At 47.9% G+C, this 18,153-nt stretch overlaps 1 protein-coding gene across 1 annotated transcript in view; it reads right to left on the bottom strand.

Annotated features, from left to right (window-relative positions):
- The window catches only part of igf1ra (insulin-like growth factor 1a receptor), a 99,880-nt gene that overhangs the window by 31,880 nt on the left and 49,847 nt on the right, over window positions 1–18,153 (bottom strand). The window contains 3 exon segments of the mRNA XM_061222819.1: window positions 356–500; window positions 1,760–1,896; window positions 5,531–5,837. Coding sequence (XP_061078803.1) covers window positions 356–500; window positions 1,760–1,896; window positions 5,531–5,837 — 589 coding nt within the window.

Below are 18,153 nucleotides of genomic sequence, written 5' to 3'. Positions count from 1 at the left end.
GCAACAAGAGTGCGACTTGATCATGAGTGACTGACCATGCTTGATATCTGATATAAATATTGGGAAACAGTGAGGTACATACATATTGATCCATTTATAATAGATACTTAAAACTGGCTGAACATTCTTCATAATTGGATTAAGATTCTATGAACCAATACTTCACTATCATACAATAAATAACCCTTTGTTTTTTTTCTGTCCAAATAGCTCACTGAATACAAGGCAGATCATAAATGCTGATATAAATCTGTTATACGGCGGTTGTTAAATAACTGATCCCAGTGACAGGTTGGTGAGGGTGACGGTCCGACATTGGGAATAGTCGTGTGTGGCCCCAGGCGATACTCCGTACTTGTCCTGCAGCTCCTCCCCGTTGATGTAGCGCAGGCTCTTGAGGAAGGACAGCGAGCCCAGGGTGTGGGAGTGGGAGATGCGCACGAATCCCGTCACCGTCTGGATCAGGCCGAGGAAGCTCTCCAGCTCCGAGGCGATGTTATCTGCAGAGAGGAAGGAGGCACTTGATGGACAAACGACCCCACAAATTAAACCAGGGATGGGCAACTGCAGTCCTGGTGGGCCCTGGCTCAATCAGCTAATTAGCCGTATGCACCATGTCTGATCCGCTGGTAAATTAGACCCCCCCCCCCCCCCACCCCCACTGTTGATATCACAGAATGTGGCTAAAAATGACAGATCATAAAAATGATCGGGCAAATTAAATGATTAAGAAAAATTAAGTTGGTCTGAAATCCAGAAGCAGTAAGTCAACTAAGTCGCTTTGGATGAACATTGCACATTGTATCTGTATGATGGAGTATGACAAATAAACTTTGATTTGATTTGATTTGATTTGACAGCTAAATAACTAACGTAATGCAAAGAGGCCATAGTGTGAAGACCAGAGGGAGGAACATCTCTGGATATTGGCCCGCCCCCTCATGCCAGGGATCAGCAGACCAGCTTTCAGGTTTTTAATTAGTGCTACTGCTTGGCCAGGCTGTCTTCCCAACAGAATAGCGTGTAAAGGCACGGAGGAAATCCAGCAGCTCTTGGTTGCTGATCCCTGCCTTAAGCCGTCAGAAGCTTCAGCTGTGCACTGTGCATGGGCTAAACGCCCACTGACCGGGACTGTGCGCATATACAGGGCAGTCCGTAAGTATTTGGACAGTGCCAAAACATTAACAGAACATAAATTGTACCCCTGTCCAAATACTTACGGACTGCGCTGTATTATCTCAGTCTGGACGTCATTCTGCCCCCACCCCACCCGGCCACACCCTGTAGCTGAAGGCTGCTGTGCATTGCACCGTATCCAGGTCACATTTCAGGTATTTCTCCACTTTATTTCCTCTCAGCTGTACTGCGAGATCTACGCTGTAATCAAACCGTCGGGTAATTCAGAGCGGAGAATTTCAGCAGCGGAACCATCCGGAGGCCCGTACAGCTTCAACGGGTAGCGGAAAAACTTTTAGCTTCTTTAACTAAACTTAAAAGGAAAAGGGAGAAAGCGAAAAGGTTCGGTTGAACATATGGAGCGCTTACAAATCCTAAAGCATCCTTTTCACAGAAGCGTGCTTGGCGTCGCTTTCACCTTGGCTTTCGTATTCATTTCCCGGATCCCCCCCCGCAGAGAAACATTCGATACGACGCGCGAGTGCAAAACGGCATCGGGCTGAACCAACGCCGCTGTTCCATGGGGAGAGCCACTTCCACCCCACCCCCACCCCCCCCAAACACCCTAGCGGGAGGTACGCACTGCCCCGGCGGATGTTGATCTTGAGGTTGCCCTTGATGACGGTGCAGCCCTTCAGGGACTGGGCGGCGTCCACGGAGTCGATGGTCTTTTCGTCGCAGATCTTGTCACAGAGGCCGTCACAGGCGCTGCAGAACATGCTGGAGGGGGACGGAGGGGGAGGGGAGGGGAGGGGAGGGGGGCGGAGGGGTTAGTGTCAAGGTCAGTCTGAGAACACAAATTCCACAGAGGAGACATCAGGATAGGGCGCTGCCTGGTTCAGAACTCCAAAATACAATGGAGTTATCTGGGCTGGGCTAATAGATAACCCAATTCAATGAGATGACTTGCTTTTTTTGCAACAGTTTAGAATTTCTTTCGAGACTTGGAAAGCACATCGTGCAGGTCTTAAGGTGAACTAAGAGCAGGTAAACAAGACACACATAAGCAGTGAAATAAATGAAATCACATCGATGCAAAATACAAAACCGAAAACTACAGAGGAAAAAACGATGAATGATGAATACATAAAACCGAACCTGCCCCTACACACACACATACACACACACAGACACACACAGACACAGACACACACACACACACACATACATTTCTTCCCAAAAGATTTGGAAATGGTGCTGTGAAAGTCTAATGGAGACTAGTACCAGCGGGATGTGGGTACTGGCAGCACTCATTTGAAATACAGGGCTAATAGATTTGAAGTGCTGCTTCCTTCCTCAAAGACGGCCGACGTTATTGTGGCCGGTCTCCAAGAGGCCTTTTTCACAGGCTCATTAAATTACACACAGCTACCTCGGGCCTGGCGCGATGATGACGCACTGCATTCTGGGTGCCGGAGGGATTTCTCCATCATCCACCACCCAAAAAAATATATATGCTCATTATCCCGTTTCAGTTTATTCAGCTCAATTTTCCAATGCCGCTGCCGCTTAACGGCATTAAGAAGCTCCGTCTGCAGTCAGCAACTTTCCTCCAGACGTCCCCCAGTCACCAGGGCCTGATAAGACGGAGGGCTTTTCCTTTAATAACGAGTCAATGCTATCTCCTGGCCCGGGCGGGGGGGGGGGGGGGGGGGGGAGTCTCCTCAGATTGCACCTTTTGACGGGGCGTTGTGAGACTGGTTTTGTGACTAAACGAGGCACCAGCCCACACGCCCGTTAGAAACGGGGAAGGATAGAAAAACAGTAGGTGTTTTTGGGGAACTGGGTTCTACGCGGCCGCAGGCTGAGGAGGCGCTGGTCCTGACGGACACTCCCAGGTCTGACGAGTAATGCACTTACAGATGGCCACATACGTTTTCCCTCAATAATAACGGCAATAATAACACTTGTACTCATGCCATACGCTCCACTGTCAGCTGATTCCCGGGGCGCAGTAATGCTGCTTGACACTCGCGACTTCCGCCTCGCCTCGTTTTAGATGTCATTTTAAATCCATAATATTAATTCGACATTTTAATAACAAAGTTCCTTTTGGGTACAGGTGCACAACAAAAAAAGCTGCGAGATGTGTTTTCCGAAAAGGCGAACCTCAAGGCCTCCAGCTCCCAGGTCACCCGCGCACACGGTTCTCTCAAACGGCCCGATTCGGCGGGTGCAGCGCGGCCTGGCAGAACCTGACCTCATGGGGAGAAGGCCAGGAGGCCAGCTATCGTGTGCTTGACAAACAGAATGCACTACTTCGCCCGCTTATGCTTTTCCGCGGTCTTTCAGGAGCCGTTATTGGTAAAATGGGCATTTCCCAGAAACGACGGCAATGACCCTGGCCCCGTGTGCCTGACACTAATGAATCGCTGGTCTAACAGGACTCTCCTGACACTAACGAATCGCTGGTCTAACAGGACTCTCCTGACACTAACGAATCGCTGGTCTAACAGGACTCTCCTGACACTAACGAATCGCTGGTCTAACAGGACTCTCCTGACACTAACGAATCGCTGGTCTAACAGGACTCTCCTGACACTAACGAATCGCTGGTCTAACAGGACTCTCCTGACACTAACGAATCGCTGGTCCAACAGGACTCTCCTGACACTAATGAATCGCTGGTCCAACAGGACTCTCCTGACACTAACGAATCGCTGGTCCAACAGGACTCTCCTGACACTAACGAATCGCTGGTCTAACAGGTCTCTCCTGACACTAACGAATCGCTGGTCTAACAGGACTCTCCTGACACTAACGAATCGCTGGTCTAACAGGACTCTCCTGACACTAACGAATCGCTGGTCTAACAGGACTCTCCTGACACTAACGAATCGCTGGTCTAACAGGACTCTCCTGACACTAACGAATCGCTGGTCTAACAGGACTCTCCTGACACTAACGAATCGCTGGTCTAACAGGACTCTCCTGACACTAACGAATCGCTGGTCCAACAGGACTCTCCTGACACTAACGAATCGCTGGTCCAACAGGACTCTCCTGACACTAACGAATCGCTGGTCCAACAGGACTCTCCTGACACTAACGAATCGCTGGTCCAACAGGACTCTCCTGACACTAATGAATCGCTGGTCTAACAGGACTCTCCTGACACTAACGAATCGCTGGTCTAACAGGACTCTCCTGACACTAACGAATCGCTGGTCTAACAGGACTCTCCTGACACTAACGAATCGCTGGTCTAACAGGACTCTCCTGACACTAACGAATCGCTGGTCTAACAGGACTCTCCTGACACTAACGAATCGCTGGTCCAACAGGACTCTCCTGACACTAACGAATCGCTGGTCCAACAGGACTCTCCGGACACATTTGTCAGCCATTTTGTTTTCAGCCAATTTTTCATATTGTACAAATGACTTGTATTTGCATGCTGCTTTTAACAACAAAAAAGATGAAAGACTACCTGCATTTCCGTAAAAGAGACTTTTAGCTTATTTTCACCTTCCGCGAAACCTGGGGAATGAGATTGAATTGGTAGCCCCGCCCCATTGGGTTATGTTAGCCAATGGCTGAGCAGCGCAGTCCTTCCCCAGAGGAGCACACCACACAGCAAGGAGGTGGGGTCCCTCGAGCGATGACACAGACAAAAACTCGCAACCAAACCCGCCCCCCACCCAAGGTGAACCCAGGCCAATTATAACTTCACTGTAACTCTAATGCTAGCAGTTTTTGTTTACCATGTTGAATGCACATTTCTAAGCGGCCCCAGCTAAAGCCATCGGCTGAACGACCGAAGCAGCGCTCTGCGGGGATGTTCTGGCCTTTGTCTCACGGAGCTTGCCACCCCTTGCGATTCTGCGGTTTTCAGCCACGTGATGATGCCCAAAACCACTTCCCCAATTTCTTAACCGCTGTAGCCTGAATTGTCAAGACTGGTGTGTGTGTTGTTTTTTTTTTTTGTTGTTTTTTTTAAGTGACAGGCTGTCTCTAAAATAAAAAGGAGAAATGGTTTGAGGGCAGGGTTAACCCTTTCAGCCCAAAGAGTGCCATATGGCACACGAGTGCAACTACTGTCAAACTCTTGTACCTTACGGCAACTCGACCTTCCACCTGTTCTATCAATCAAAATGAATATTATACCATCGTTTTGAGGCCACATTAAAACCATATTAAACTCTCTCAATTTTCTCAGACGAAGCCAACACCCCCTTGGGACTCGGGTGGAGCCACTACATCTCAGGCTCGGGAATGAAAGGGTTTCAAAAAAGCGCTTCAGCAGAGCAGGGAGCGGAAGACGCGGCAGCTCCGGCTTCCGACCTCCGCGACCGGGTGACCTTTCTGGACGCCCCGCGCCCTTTAACCCCCCCCTCCCCCTCCCCCTCCTCACCTCTGGCTGTCCTGCCGGGTGAAGCCGGAGGGGCACTCGGGGACGCACTCGCCCTGGTGGATGACGAAGCGGTCGAAGTCGTTGGGCAGGTGCACGCGGGAGCACAGGTCCAGGGTGATGCAGCGCCAGCCCTCGAAGCGGTAGGCGTGCGCGGGGCAGTCGGCCACGCAGCGGCCCTGGTGGAAGTAGTGCACGCAGGCGGCGCAGGCCCCGTCGCTGTCGGGCTCCGAGCAGCCGCCCAGGCACTGAGCGTGGCAGCACTCGCCCGCGTGCGTGCACGCCCGCTTCCCGCACTGCTCCGGGCACACTGCGGGGAGGGGAGAGAGGGAGAAAACCGTTAGTGACGTCGCCCTTCGCAAGGAAACGCCCCGTGATACGCATGCGCATAAACTGCGGCTAAAAGCCAGCGTCTCGCCGCTTTTTTGGACGAACACACCCGACATTTTGCGCTTTTGGACAAATACATTCAACGTCTCGTTGCTTTCGGACAAACGTACCCAAAGGGTTGTTGCTTTTGGACAAACGTACCCAACGCCTTCTGGCTTTTGGACAAACGCACCCAACGTCTCTCTGCTTTTCAACAAACACTCAATATCTCGTTACTTTTGGCTGCTTCAACACCAACATACCCAACGTCTCACCGATTCAGCACAACCTAGGCTTTTAACAAAACAACAACAAAACACACAAGCTGGCCTATTTTAACCTTCTGAGCAGAAATATGTTTCAGTTTCAACAAAGAACAAAGCAAGAAAAAGAGGACCGTTGCCGGAAAGCCTGGTAGACCTTTAGAATGGGGTGCAGAGGGTTAAGGGTGGTAAACAAGCGGATCCTGTCGTTTCCAGTAAGCCCTGCTCCGGAGAGGCCCTGCACTGCCCGGCCGGTGGGAGGTTGGAGGGGGTGAAGGGGGGGGGGGGCAGTGGCGGGATTAGCGGGCTGTGGAGTGGTAATCACCTCACAGAGTCAGAGCTGGAGCTGCAGGGAGTAGAGCCCTGTAGGGTGGGGTTGGGGGGGGGGGGGGGGGGGTTGTCTGCACACTTCTGCCTTCTACTGGTCATGCAGGTACACTGCAGATCAGACCTTGCTTTAACCCTTTAAGGCGGGGATCAACTCACGGTCCTGGAGGGCGGAGAACTGCTGGTTTTCCACCCTCCCTTTACCTGGGAGTCAGGGGTGAAGGGTATGGCCAATTATTAGCACCTGTTGTGCCGTTAATTACCCAGGAGGAAAGAAAAGCAGGACGGCATTTGGATTTGGGGGCCATATTTGATTATCCCTGCTTTAAGGTGAAACAGGACAAAAATATGTGTTCTTTACTGAACAATCTAATGCTGCTGAGACCATCACCACAAGTAACTGAAAGAAATACTTTGAATTTTTTTTTAACAACGCAAAAGTCCACTCTTCACAGAGCTAACTGCAGCTGGAGGAGGAGACTGTCCGGTAAATTTGACGGACAGGGACTGGTTACAGCTGTACCACGATACAATCTGGCAGTGCAAACTTTTCCAAAACCACCGTGCCAGCACAATTACCCAAGCACTATAATCTCCAAAGTACATTTTGTCCCTTTTTCAAATGACATACCTCTGCTGGAGTACAGTCAACACTCGACCGTGCGTGGAACACTTTGGCGTTGCTTCGCTTGTTTCGAGGTGCGCTGTTTTTTGAGAGCAGATCGTAAGGTTGCGGTCTAAATATGCATTAAACACACGTCAGCGGAGCGGCAGGAACAACGAGAGGAACAACGAGAGCAGCGAGCACGAGGGCACAGAACAGCCTGTGCCAGAGTCACGGCACATCAACCTGCAGGATCAGGGCTGGAGCACGAGCGCAGACTGCAACAGACCTGAAATACAGCCACTGCGCTGAACACTGTCTGTCAGTCGGTCTCTGCGTCCGTGTGTCATTCAGTCAGTCTGTGTCTGTGTGTCATTCAGTCAGTGTGTCTGTGTCATTCAGTCAGTGTGTCTGTGTGTCATTCAGTCAGTGTGTCTGTGTGTCATTCAGTCAGTGTGTCTGTGTGTCATTCAGTCAGTCTGTGTCCGTGTGTCATTCAGTCAGTGTGTCTGTGTGTCATTCAGTCAGTCTGTGTCCGTGTGTCATTCAGTCAGTCTGTGTCCGTGTGTCATTCAGTCAGTCTGTGTCTGTGTGTCATTCAGTCAGTCCGTGTCTGTGTGTCATTCAGTCAGTCTGTGTCTGTGTGTCATTCAGTCAGTCTCTGCTTCTGTGTGTCATTCAGTCTGTCTCTGCTTCTGTGTGTCATTCAGTCAGTCTGTGTCTGTGTGTCATTCAGTCAGTCTGTGTCTGTGTGTCATTCAGTCAGTCTGTGTCTGTGTGTCATTCAGTCAGTCCGTGTCTGTGTGTCATTCAGTCAGTCTGTGTCTGTGTGTCATTCAGTCAGTCTGTGTCTGTGTGTCATTCAGTCAGTCTGTGTCTGTGTGTCATTCAGTCAGTCTGTCTGAGTCAGTCAGTCAGTGTCTGAGTCAGTGTGTGCTGATCGCTCTTTCTCTGTCTGTCTGTCTGTCTGTCTGTCGTGACAACAACAACAACAACAACAACAACAACAGAGAAAACAGGAGGAGTTGTTGTGCAATATGTGTGAGGGAAACAGGGTCAATCCCAGCAGGGCTCTTTACTGGAGAAGGACAGTACTGGAGGGTGCTGGAGTGCAAACGGGGAGAGTGACATCGTCCAAATTCAGGGTAATTCAAGGAAATGATCAATAAAGTACAACTTTGAACATGAAACTTTTGGGTCGGGTGACATGTGGGGTCAGGAGGAGGACAGGTCGGGAAGGTGCTCCCGTCCTGAAAAAACTGCTCAGCCAAACCTGGGCTGAAGTCTCACAAAATGGCAGTCTTGACTCACGGTGTGCCCCATGTGACTCAAGCAGAGGCAGTCCGTTTCGGACCGGGATGTGAGAAAGGAGGGGACGGGGTTTCCGCGACGCCCGCGCATAGCGCCCTGGTGAGCCGGTCCGAGCCGGCCTCGCAGACCCTGCCGAGAACCGCGGCGCTCCTGGTCTCCCGGCAACCGACCGGGGGCCTGGCTGCGTGCCCGGACCTCCCAACACCGGCCAAGCGCGCGTCTGGAGGAGATTTGTCGGCTCTGATTTACCGCCGTGCTGAACGGCGCTGCGTGGAATTATTAGGACACCTGACTAATATGTTTATGGGCGCGATTAATCCCTACGATGACACGCACAGCACCTTTGTGTACGTGAGACCGGGGGCGGGCGTTTTCGTCCGTTCTGCCTCAACGAGTGGCTGCTTTGTTAGAGGATAAAACACAGTCTGTCTGTGTAATGCTGATGCACTCTGCCGAACCACGATCCAAGTTTGAATAATTAATGTTGTTTTAACGAAACGTCTGCGGAACAGAGGCTCAAAACACTACAAGAGTACTGTATTTTAGTAATATTACAAGAATTAGTATGTACAATTAGTTTGTGTTTGTACACGTGTTTTAAATATTTTCAGACCAATTCAATTTCAGGATATAATGCACCATTTATAAAGGTTCTGTAGGTGGACAGTGCTGTGGCTACAGCCAGGAACAGCACTTTAATTTGCGCTACTTTTAATCGTGCCGCATTTTATTGAGGTTATTCAAGGAGCAAGCATTTTGAGTCTCAGTCCCAGTTCTTACCCAATTCCAGCCAAATTATGTTTTGATGTAGCCCTGCTACAACTCACTCTTGAGTATCCAAATTGTACACAAATCCCCCACCCCTCCCGCTAAATTCACAGCACTGCCAGATCCAACATTCTTGATACACAGCTGTGTGCAGATAAACTATCGTTTGTGCATTAATTCGTCATAATTATCATTACCAACACGTTACTTTTTTAAGAGAGCAAAAGAAAAAGCACAGTACTACTATTACTACAGCAGGGAAAAATAAACAAAACTAAACAGGAAGCCGCCCGGTTTCTTGGACGGCCACCAAAAGAGGGCACCCCAGGCCAACTCAAACGGGCTTCGCTGGCGGAATTACAAACTCTTTCCATAAATCCCTCAATGAAGAGAAATTCCAAACATGCCCACCCACCCGCGTTCCCCCCCACACTGCGGAAAGCGAGGGGGGAGGCACTTCCCTGCAATCCTTCAAAGTTAATTCTTCCCTTCTCTCTCCGTGTCCAAAGACCCACCGTATTGCGGATTGCGGGATATTATTATTGTTTTATTTCTAGCCGCTCGGAGCTGTGTTCCGAGAGGATGAAATGCATGTCCCATCGGAACGTGTGACCGTTGGGAACTAGCGCGCGCTCCATTCGGTCCAGCCCAGAGCGCATACAATAAACTGGTCCATCAAACGAGTGGGGTTTTCCTTAATTAAGTATAGGCTATAGAACAGTGTACAATCGACAACAATAAATGTCAAGTACGGCACGCACATGAAGACAAATTAAATTAAAACCAGATCATGGCATTGTCTTTTTACCGCGACAAAAGCTATTTTTCTTCTTTTTTCTTTTTTAAAATTTTTGTTTTGTTTTTGTGTTTGTGTTGCTCTTTCCTCAGACATCTTGAATGAGTGGCCTAGTCTGCCACATCATTTTATGGATCACGGAAATAACCACGTGAGTCAGCTTTAAAAGGGTCTGCGTCATCAGGCTCCGGTTGCATCCCCGATCAGGACCAGTCGTCCACACTGCAAATTTCGAATCAGCGCCAGGTTAGAACAGTGCTGTAAAATGAATCCCGAAACAAAAAAGTGCTGTTGTTCCGCAAATAAAAGCTTTTTTTTTTTTTTTTTTACAGCCCATAATACTATATACAGTATTACATGCGCGCATTTCCATTTGGCAGGCTACAAAAGGTATTAAACAGACACCAATCAGTAAGGAGCGCCTCGTTTAAAAAAATTAAATAATAATCAGCCATTTGTTTTTTTTTCCCTACATTGTACGACGATAGTCGTCAGTGGGCAGGGTCCTGGGTTACTCTGCGTTTCGTTTCCTCCACCGAGCGATGCGCTGGCCTGAATACAGGCTTCCCCGGCAGTGACTGAATTGCCTGGATGTGCGACGTGACACGCAGTGTCTCCAGGAGACTGAGTGAGGTTAATGAGCAGAGAGACGCGGAGAGCGCGAGCGCATCTTTTCACAGGCCATGGGACGCAATACACCCGACCTGACGCTTCCATTTTTTCCTGGAAATACAAAGGCTTGCAGACATTTTCACGGAAAAGGGGTTTCAGCGCACGGAGAGTTTCTCATATCTGTTTAGAGCTGTGAAACGTCGCCTGAACGGTGCCGTATTCACTCAATATATGTATGCTGTAGCTAGCCGTTACTCATAATTCGAGTGCTACTGAGCCAGTGTAGTCTACTGCAGTCACTGCAGTGCAGTGTACAAACATCTCTTGAACGTTCTGACCAGAAGTAAACACGGAGAGCGGAATGGTAATTCGCTCGTCTCCCACACCAATAAAAACTGAAAATGTTAAGCAACTTCGCAGCCCTACAGCAAATACAGCTCACGAGTGTCTAACCGCTAACCATATTCTGTTACCATTTAACCGTTTACGCGACCCTGCGGAAAGATACCAATTATTATTCTCAAAACTGGGAAAGAATATGCAACTGCAGCAAAACAAATAAATGTTAAAATTGTCTTCATTATATGCTGTAACACGAAAAAACTAGAACGTATCGGAGTAGAGTGGGTATAAGTAGGCAGCATTCACCTAGCTCACAGGGCAAGCAGGACTCTGTGGCAGGGCTCGATTCCAAAGCGCGGGCCAGAACAAACCTGCGCCCAATAAAATCCCACCAAACACGTCAAGAATGCGATGATCATTTCAGCTCTGGAGTTCATTTCAGGCGCGCTGCAGATACATTAAAACAGCTTGTCTAAATACGGAAGGCGGAAAAAACAGAACCCTCAGATGTCAGACAGGTGTTTTACCAGTAAACCCACCAGCGACCAGCAGCACGCGTTAACCACTTTTCAGGAAAGACATAACTCGATATTTTATGCATGCACACACGATTCAATATTTACATGCGCTTAAGATGCCGCTCAGTATACACATATCCTCGATAATGTAGTCTATTAATGTCGTTTACGGTATATGCTGCACAATGACGGTGCAGACCGAGGGGAAAGAAAAACATATGGGAATCGTGCATTCAAACAAGATATTAGCATCTGAGCGTTGGAGGAAGATTATAAAAACGAAAATACCCACAAACGCAGGGGGTGGGGGGTGGCACGATCCTGATCCTGAGTTGGGATACTTTTTCTGCTGGCTACAGAAAAGCATGCTTTGCACGGTGACAAATCCCCAGAGGGTGTCGGAGTCGCTCGCGTTTACTGCGGCAAACAGACGCGTACACATGACAAAGTGTTCAATGAAAGGCCCCACAGTCACGTGGGCATTGCGCAGGCGAAAAACTGAGCGGCAAATTTACAAATCCCAACCCCCATCAATCTTCTATCCCGCCCCACCTACTCCAGAGGCAGGCTGGCTGCTTGTCTACACATCCAGGGGTACAACTAGGGGTAAAGCAAGCAATCGTCTCATCTCAGCCCCACTGCATGGCGCCGTATGGGTTTGCTTCAACTATTCGCACTGTATTTGCTTGTGTTAATGCCTGTCTACGTCTAATCCGAATTTAATGCTATACTGTGTGCCACTCCATTACAGTAGCACTCCACATAAAATGCCTACCACTAGCTACTATACAAATTATTCGTTAATTTGACTGAACTTTTAGGCCTATAATTAATGTACTCAGGGGCAATATTTCCATGTTATTCAAAAAAAAAAAAGATTAAAAAAAACTGGCAGCAGGCATCGTCCTCATAAAACAAGCCAAATAATGATGAGAACTTGTCAAACAATAGGATGGTGCACCCGGAGCATACTATTCGTTGCGAAACAGGTGAGAAGTCAGTCGTGTTGTTGGAACATTGTAAACTAGAGGGTGTATGGGGAAAATCAAACAGCCATTTTGTCTGGCACCATGCCTTTCGTCCTACCAGTGAGCGAGTAGCCCGAGGCAAATCTACATTTCCTGTTTGTTGCACACAGGGGCCACCGTAATCCTCGCGCACCGTTTTAAAAACATTTTAAAGAAACATTAAAAACATTTAAAAACGTTAAACCCGTTCAGTTCTGCCAGGGAAGTCTGCAGTAATTTAACGAAAGCGCACCATCCCTTTTACATATTAGGACAAAAAACGTCCACCGAATTACACGTATAAATAATTAACTAATTGAATACATAATAGGCGGTGTGGAAAAATACACGTGCAGCACATAATCGACTGCTGAAAAGCTATGTTGACTAAAATGTACAAATCCCCAATACATACGTTTATATTTATCAATGGCTTCGTGAGCAAGTCTCACTATCTGCAGTCTCGGAATGTTAGACAGATAAAAATCATGTTTTTCGGTACTCTGTTCTTTTCTACTTTCACTCGTAAACCGATGACCGAAAAGTATGTCCAATTATAGCACTGGCTTGAGAATTCCACAATTTGAGGCGTATGTTGTTTACATTTTTAAAAAATTCACCGTGCATATTTACATTTTCATCTATCAACGGCTCTATTCTCACTCACAAATATATTTTTTAAACCCAAATCCTTTCCTTTTTGTATGTTATTCTGAAGGGTTGCGTAAAACGGTGGTATCACAGTGCCGGTTCAGTCCAACCCTACACCGAACTCCGGTCCATTAATTCCAGAGCGCCTAGTTACAAACAGTTCTCAGTAGGAGCTCGGCTATCACTCCAAATAAGAGCACATTATAACAGGGGCAGAAACAGCGATTCGGGTCACGGCGTCAGGTAGGAAAACACCAGTATTCGCGTAAGAATGCCCTACATTATGAGGAGCGGTCTTCCTCGCCCGATCAGATTTATGTGCCTCTACAATGATTTCACTGGCAATGAAATCGACACCACTTCCTCCACATCTATAAAGAGCCGTAGGACTTGAAACTGAAGCGTGAAACAAGTATCCAACAGACTGCACTTCAGAGTAGACGGGTCGCCGCGTTGTGTCTCTCAGTACACAGCATTGCAATTACCGATATCGCCCTAGTTTAGCCTACAATAATTACAACAAAAACGATGGCTAATAATGCGACCATTTAGCTAAATATATCAATAAGGGTTGCATTACCCAGTGGGGGAGGTTAAGCCGATACATTCGGTTCATTAATGGGCGGTAGAATATGGGTAGAATTTATTTTGGACTAATAGAAAACGTACAGGAGCTTCCCTGTGATTGACGTTATTGACTCCGCAGCAGAACAGTAGCAGTCTAGTGCGGAGTACAGGAGGGGGCTGTAACCATGGTAATTAAATATCCTGGTTCCCCACTCTGCAGCATGGCTATACCTACAGGAAATGGGCAATAAAATGCCGTCTCCGATTTTAAACAGACGACATGCATCGCGAAAAACACCAGAACCGTGCAACGTTTCTATTAAAACACACTTGGCCACATTCTATGCAAAACAGGTAATTGCGCAAAATATTTTAGCCCATCTTCTATTTAAGCACTATATGGTTGTATGGGGAATCCTGCTGAGACCCGCAAACGTAATTTAGCCATTAAAACTCGCATAAAATTAAGCAAATTTCCTCAATTTCCCGGTAAAATAGGCGTGTAATCCGAGATATAGCTACTGTCAGGGTCTGAATCGGAAACATCTTGTATAATGATTTAACCAAGCTTCATCCTGAACACTGTAATCCGTTTATGAATAGTAGTTGTAAGATTCATGCAATGCAGTGGCTTCCACAGCCGCGTGCTGGTGTATAGAATTACACTCCACCCCCAAACTTTACAATAATGATGAACATCCCTTATACACTCAATATTTCAATCAGAGCAGATTCAAAAGCATTCATACTCAAGAACAAGATATGAGGCAGTACTTGTATGCATACTGTGTTATGAAAATATGAAAGAAAATAACACCTAATATTTCATATATTTTCATTAAAACATGTACATTCAAAAGGGGATGGCTCTACCTGTATTCTTATGCCCTGTGTGAGTGAGAGAATGTGCGTGTTTGCTTGTGTGAGAAAGTGTGTGTGTGTAAGAGAGCGAGAGAGAAATTACAGTAGATAATTAACCCGAAATGGTCTTGTGTCCTGTTTAGTTCTTTTATCTACAAACCAGCCATTTTGTTTACATTGTATTCACAATGATCTACAATTGTAGTTAATCACCCACCAAACAAAAAGCAAAAACAAACATTGGTTTACTGTCACAGATCTTTTGTCACGTTTTCATATTGCATGGCCACATATCACTGTGTATTTGTTTTGCCAGCACTTTAAACAAATTCAAGTTAGCGAGCTCTCAGGTAAATTGAATAAAGACCGAATTGAAGAGATTAGGGAACGAGGGCATGCTTAGCGCTGCTCAAATAAAACGTCAACTTGTGTTATGTAATTACATTGTTACTTCATGAAGGCAAATGCTTTTGACAGCAAACTAAACTGTAAAAAACATTCATCATACTGTCTTTATTCTACGACCCTAAACCACCTGCCAATTCCATTTCAGGACAGTGACAGTGTCATTCCATCAACTCCTTTTCATAGCAGCACTGGACTCTGGACATTATCCAAACCTTTTAACAGACAACAGAATGCAACGTATAAAACCGTAGCATTGCGAGTGAAGGTTTGCAACAGAATAAACATGAGAAATGTTGCATGCTAAGCTATTCATTTATACAGGGCTGGTGTTTTAAAGCAGAGTGGATTTGTTTAAATTAGAAAACATTTTTCTCAAAATTATTTGCAGGAAAACAAATTTTGCAATTTCATTGTTGATACTATTGGTCGACACAGGTCGGTGAACTGCTGTTATGATTGATTGAAGGTCCAAAAACCAGCAAGACCCTCCCACATTCATTAAACTGACCAACCATCCAGCTACTGCAGTGACTCATTTCCCCCACTAGAGGCTCTAGAGTTCAACAAGACCAGTGAAAGAGTAGCAACCATTGGGAACAGTGTGTTTGTGTTTATTTGTTCCCTTCCTTTCATTTAACCATTTTAAAAAGAGTTTACTAAAAACAGCTTTGAGGTATGACAGACACCCCTGCCAGGAACCGAACGACACGGTTCGCACGAGGTCTCGGGCCTAACGAGTGCCCCCCGCAAAGCGGAACCCGGGCACGCGAGACGCGAAACCGCAGGAAGTGGGACGGTGCATTTGTCTAATCCAATAAGGAATGAAAGGCGTCCCATGCGAAGCTTCCTGTGACCCGAAGCGCAGCACACTGAACCAGCCCTTTCTGCCTCTCATTTCATGCCGATGACATCACCGCCCCTCTACCCCGGTTGCCTGGGATACGACCAAGACAAATAAATTAAGACATAAAAGGTTTCCTGCGAGCGCATTAAAGCGGGACGGCGCGCCGGGCCGGGCTCGTTTTTTCCGCCGGGGCCCCCGTTTCTGGGTTTCACCTGAGCTCGGAGAGCAGCGCGTCTGTCTGAGAAGGGCTCCGGCGGGGCCGGTCGATCGCCGCTCCCCGGGGGTGTCCGTCCAGGTGGAACCCGAGTCATGTTCGGGTCAGCTTCGGCCAGGCGTATCGGAGGGAGTAAGCGATACCAGAGTAGAACCGGTAAAAAGGGCGAAAGAAACCAGGAAGACGCCGCTCAGTAGAGCGCGAACATCCGCCAACGCGACGCAATTGTCGAGATATGCCAGTCCCACGCGACTGGTATTCGCCAGAAGTTAATCTGTTCTCCTAAGCCCTTATCAGTCGGTGTGTGCATTTGCATGACCGTATCTCAAATCAGGCGTGGGGTACAGCGGTTTAAATTCTGGCCACTTTTCAGCTATGGTGACACCATGTGCTAATCAGCAATATATCTCATCTGCGGTTAGAAAAGTATTCTCCAGCACCCTCCCTGCTGATAGGTACACACAGCTGTTATTTGCCTTTTTGTCAAAATCCATACTCACTGCCATGCTTCCCTTTGGCAAATCAGTGTGATAACGTTATCTGTCCTTCCTCGCCATATGACGAAGCTTTCCACAAAGTTCCGCGTTCATATCCTTTGGAGATAGCTTGCCAACAGAGACAGGCAAACACTCATGAACACATGACCCCGTCAACTGTTGGTGGAGGTAAAAAACACTAAATCTGGGCTACTGTAACCATAGGCAACGGTCACATACCCCCATTGTCAGTTTTCATCACGGCTTTGAAAGAGAGGTCAGAGACCGTGGCACCTCTGATCAGCATGTTGCCACTCGGCAGCCGGCCGATCGAGATGTGCAGGTACTGCCAGGGGCAGCCTGTAGTGTAGTGGCTACGGTACATAACTGAGACCCACAAGGTCAGTGGCTCAAGCTGTGGTGTACCCGCAATAAGGGCCGTTGGGCCCTTAACCCCACATTGCTCCAGGGGGAACTGTCTCCTGCTTAGTCTAATCAACTGTAAGTTAAATAAAAGCGTCAGCAAAATGACATGTAATGTAATGTACTGCACCGGAGAACTGAAAGGGTGACCGTAGTTACAGACAACTGAAGTCGTCATCTGAGAGCGACAAGGCATGGGTTACAGTGCAGATTTAAACCCTTCCTCCCTGGTGGATACTGGAGCCATTCACACACAGCCCAACAGGGTTAGCATTAGCATTGGCCCAGCATGTGGTGGATTTTGGGCAGTAAGCCACACCAGGGCGCGCTACCCCCTGCTGTCGGCCAGCTTCTCAAACGGGCCAGCTTTGCGAACGGGACGTCTTGCGAGTGCAACGGCCTTTTGCCCCAAGACAAGACCTCGACGTGGCAGTCGAACGGGTGAGGGAAAAAACTGGCAAAACAGAAGGAACGGGGAGTGTAAAAAAAAACAAAAACACGAGTTTCTGGTGATATCATGCAGCCGACGGGCGATTTCCCATGTGATGTCGTGCATGTGGTTCCAGCTGGAGTGATCTGGAGCCAAAGGGAACGCGAAAATACACCGAGCGGTGCGCGCATCGCACCGGGGAGGGGCAGGGGCAGACGCAGGGGCAGACCAGATGTGCGACGCATCCGTGCAGATGGCCTGATCTTCCCCCCGACCTGAACCACATCAGCGAACGTGGGAGCGTCGCGGAGAACATCCGTGCCCGGCAGAAACTGACCACAGATCCGGAGCCGGGCCCGACCGATCCGTGACCTCGGCTTCCTTTGCAAAGCGCTTCAGAAGTAGCCTTGGTTGAAGATCGAGTGAGGCCCCAAGCCCTGACCTGTGACATTCTGGGAGACTTTTCCCCAATTTCTTAATCCCTGCCCCATCTTCAAGATGGCACCGATCTTCTTTGCGGGCTGTGAACCAATCAGAATGCTCCGGGCCCTGTCTGCGAAGCTGTTCGCACAGCAAAATGACGGAGATACAATGCGGTGCTCATTTTGAAGCAGGTTCAAGCTTTGAACACAGACTTGAAAAAAATTAATGAAAAAGAATTCAGCTTTTGGAATATTTGGGGGAATCATTTTAGCAATACCTGTACGATATGGCAAGAAAAGAGACAAATTTCTACTGGTAAACTGGAGTAAAAACACCTAATTTCCCCTTAGTTTGTGTGAGTCCCCGCTAGGCCATAATGTGTACACACACAAACTTCATTAGTGGACTCTAG

Source organism: Conger conger, chromosome 15 (genome assembly GCF_963514075.1).
Source record: "Conger conger chromosome 15, fConCon1.1, whole genome shotgun sequence".
Classification (NCBI taxonomy): Eukaryota; Metazoa; Chordata; class Actinopteri; order Anguilliformes; family Congridae; genus Conger; species Conger conger.
The sequence above is the reverse complement of the archived record's forward strand: the minus strand, read 5'-3'. Positions and strand labels throughout refer to the sequence as shown.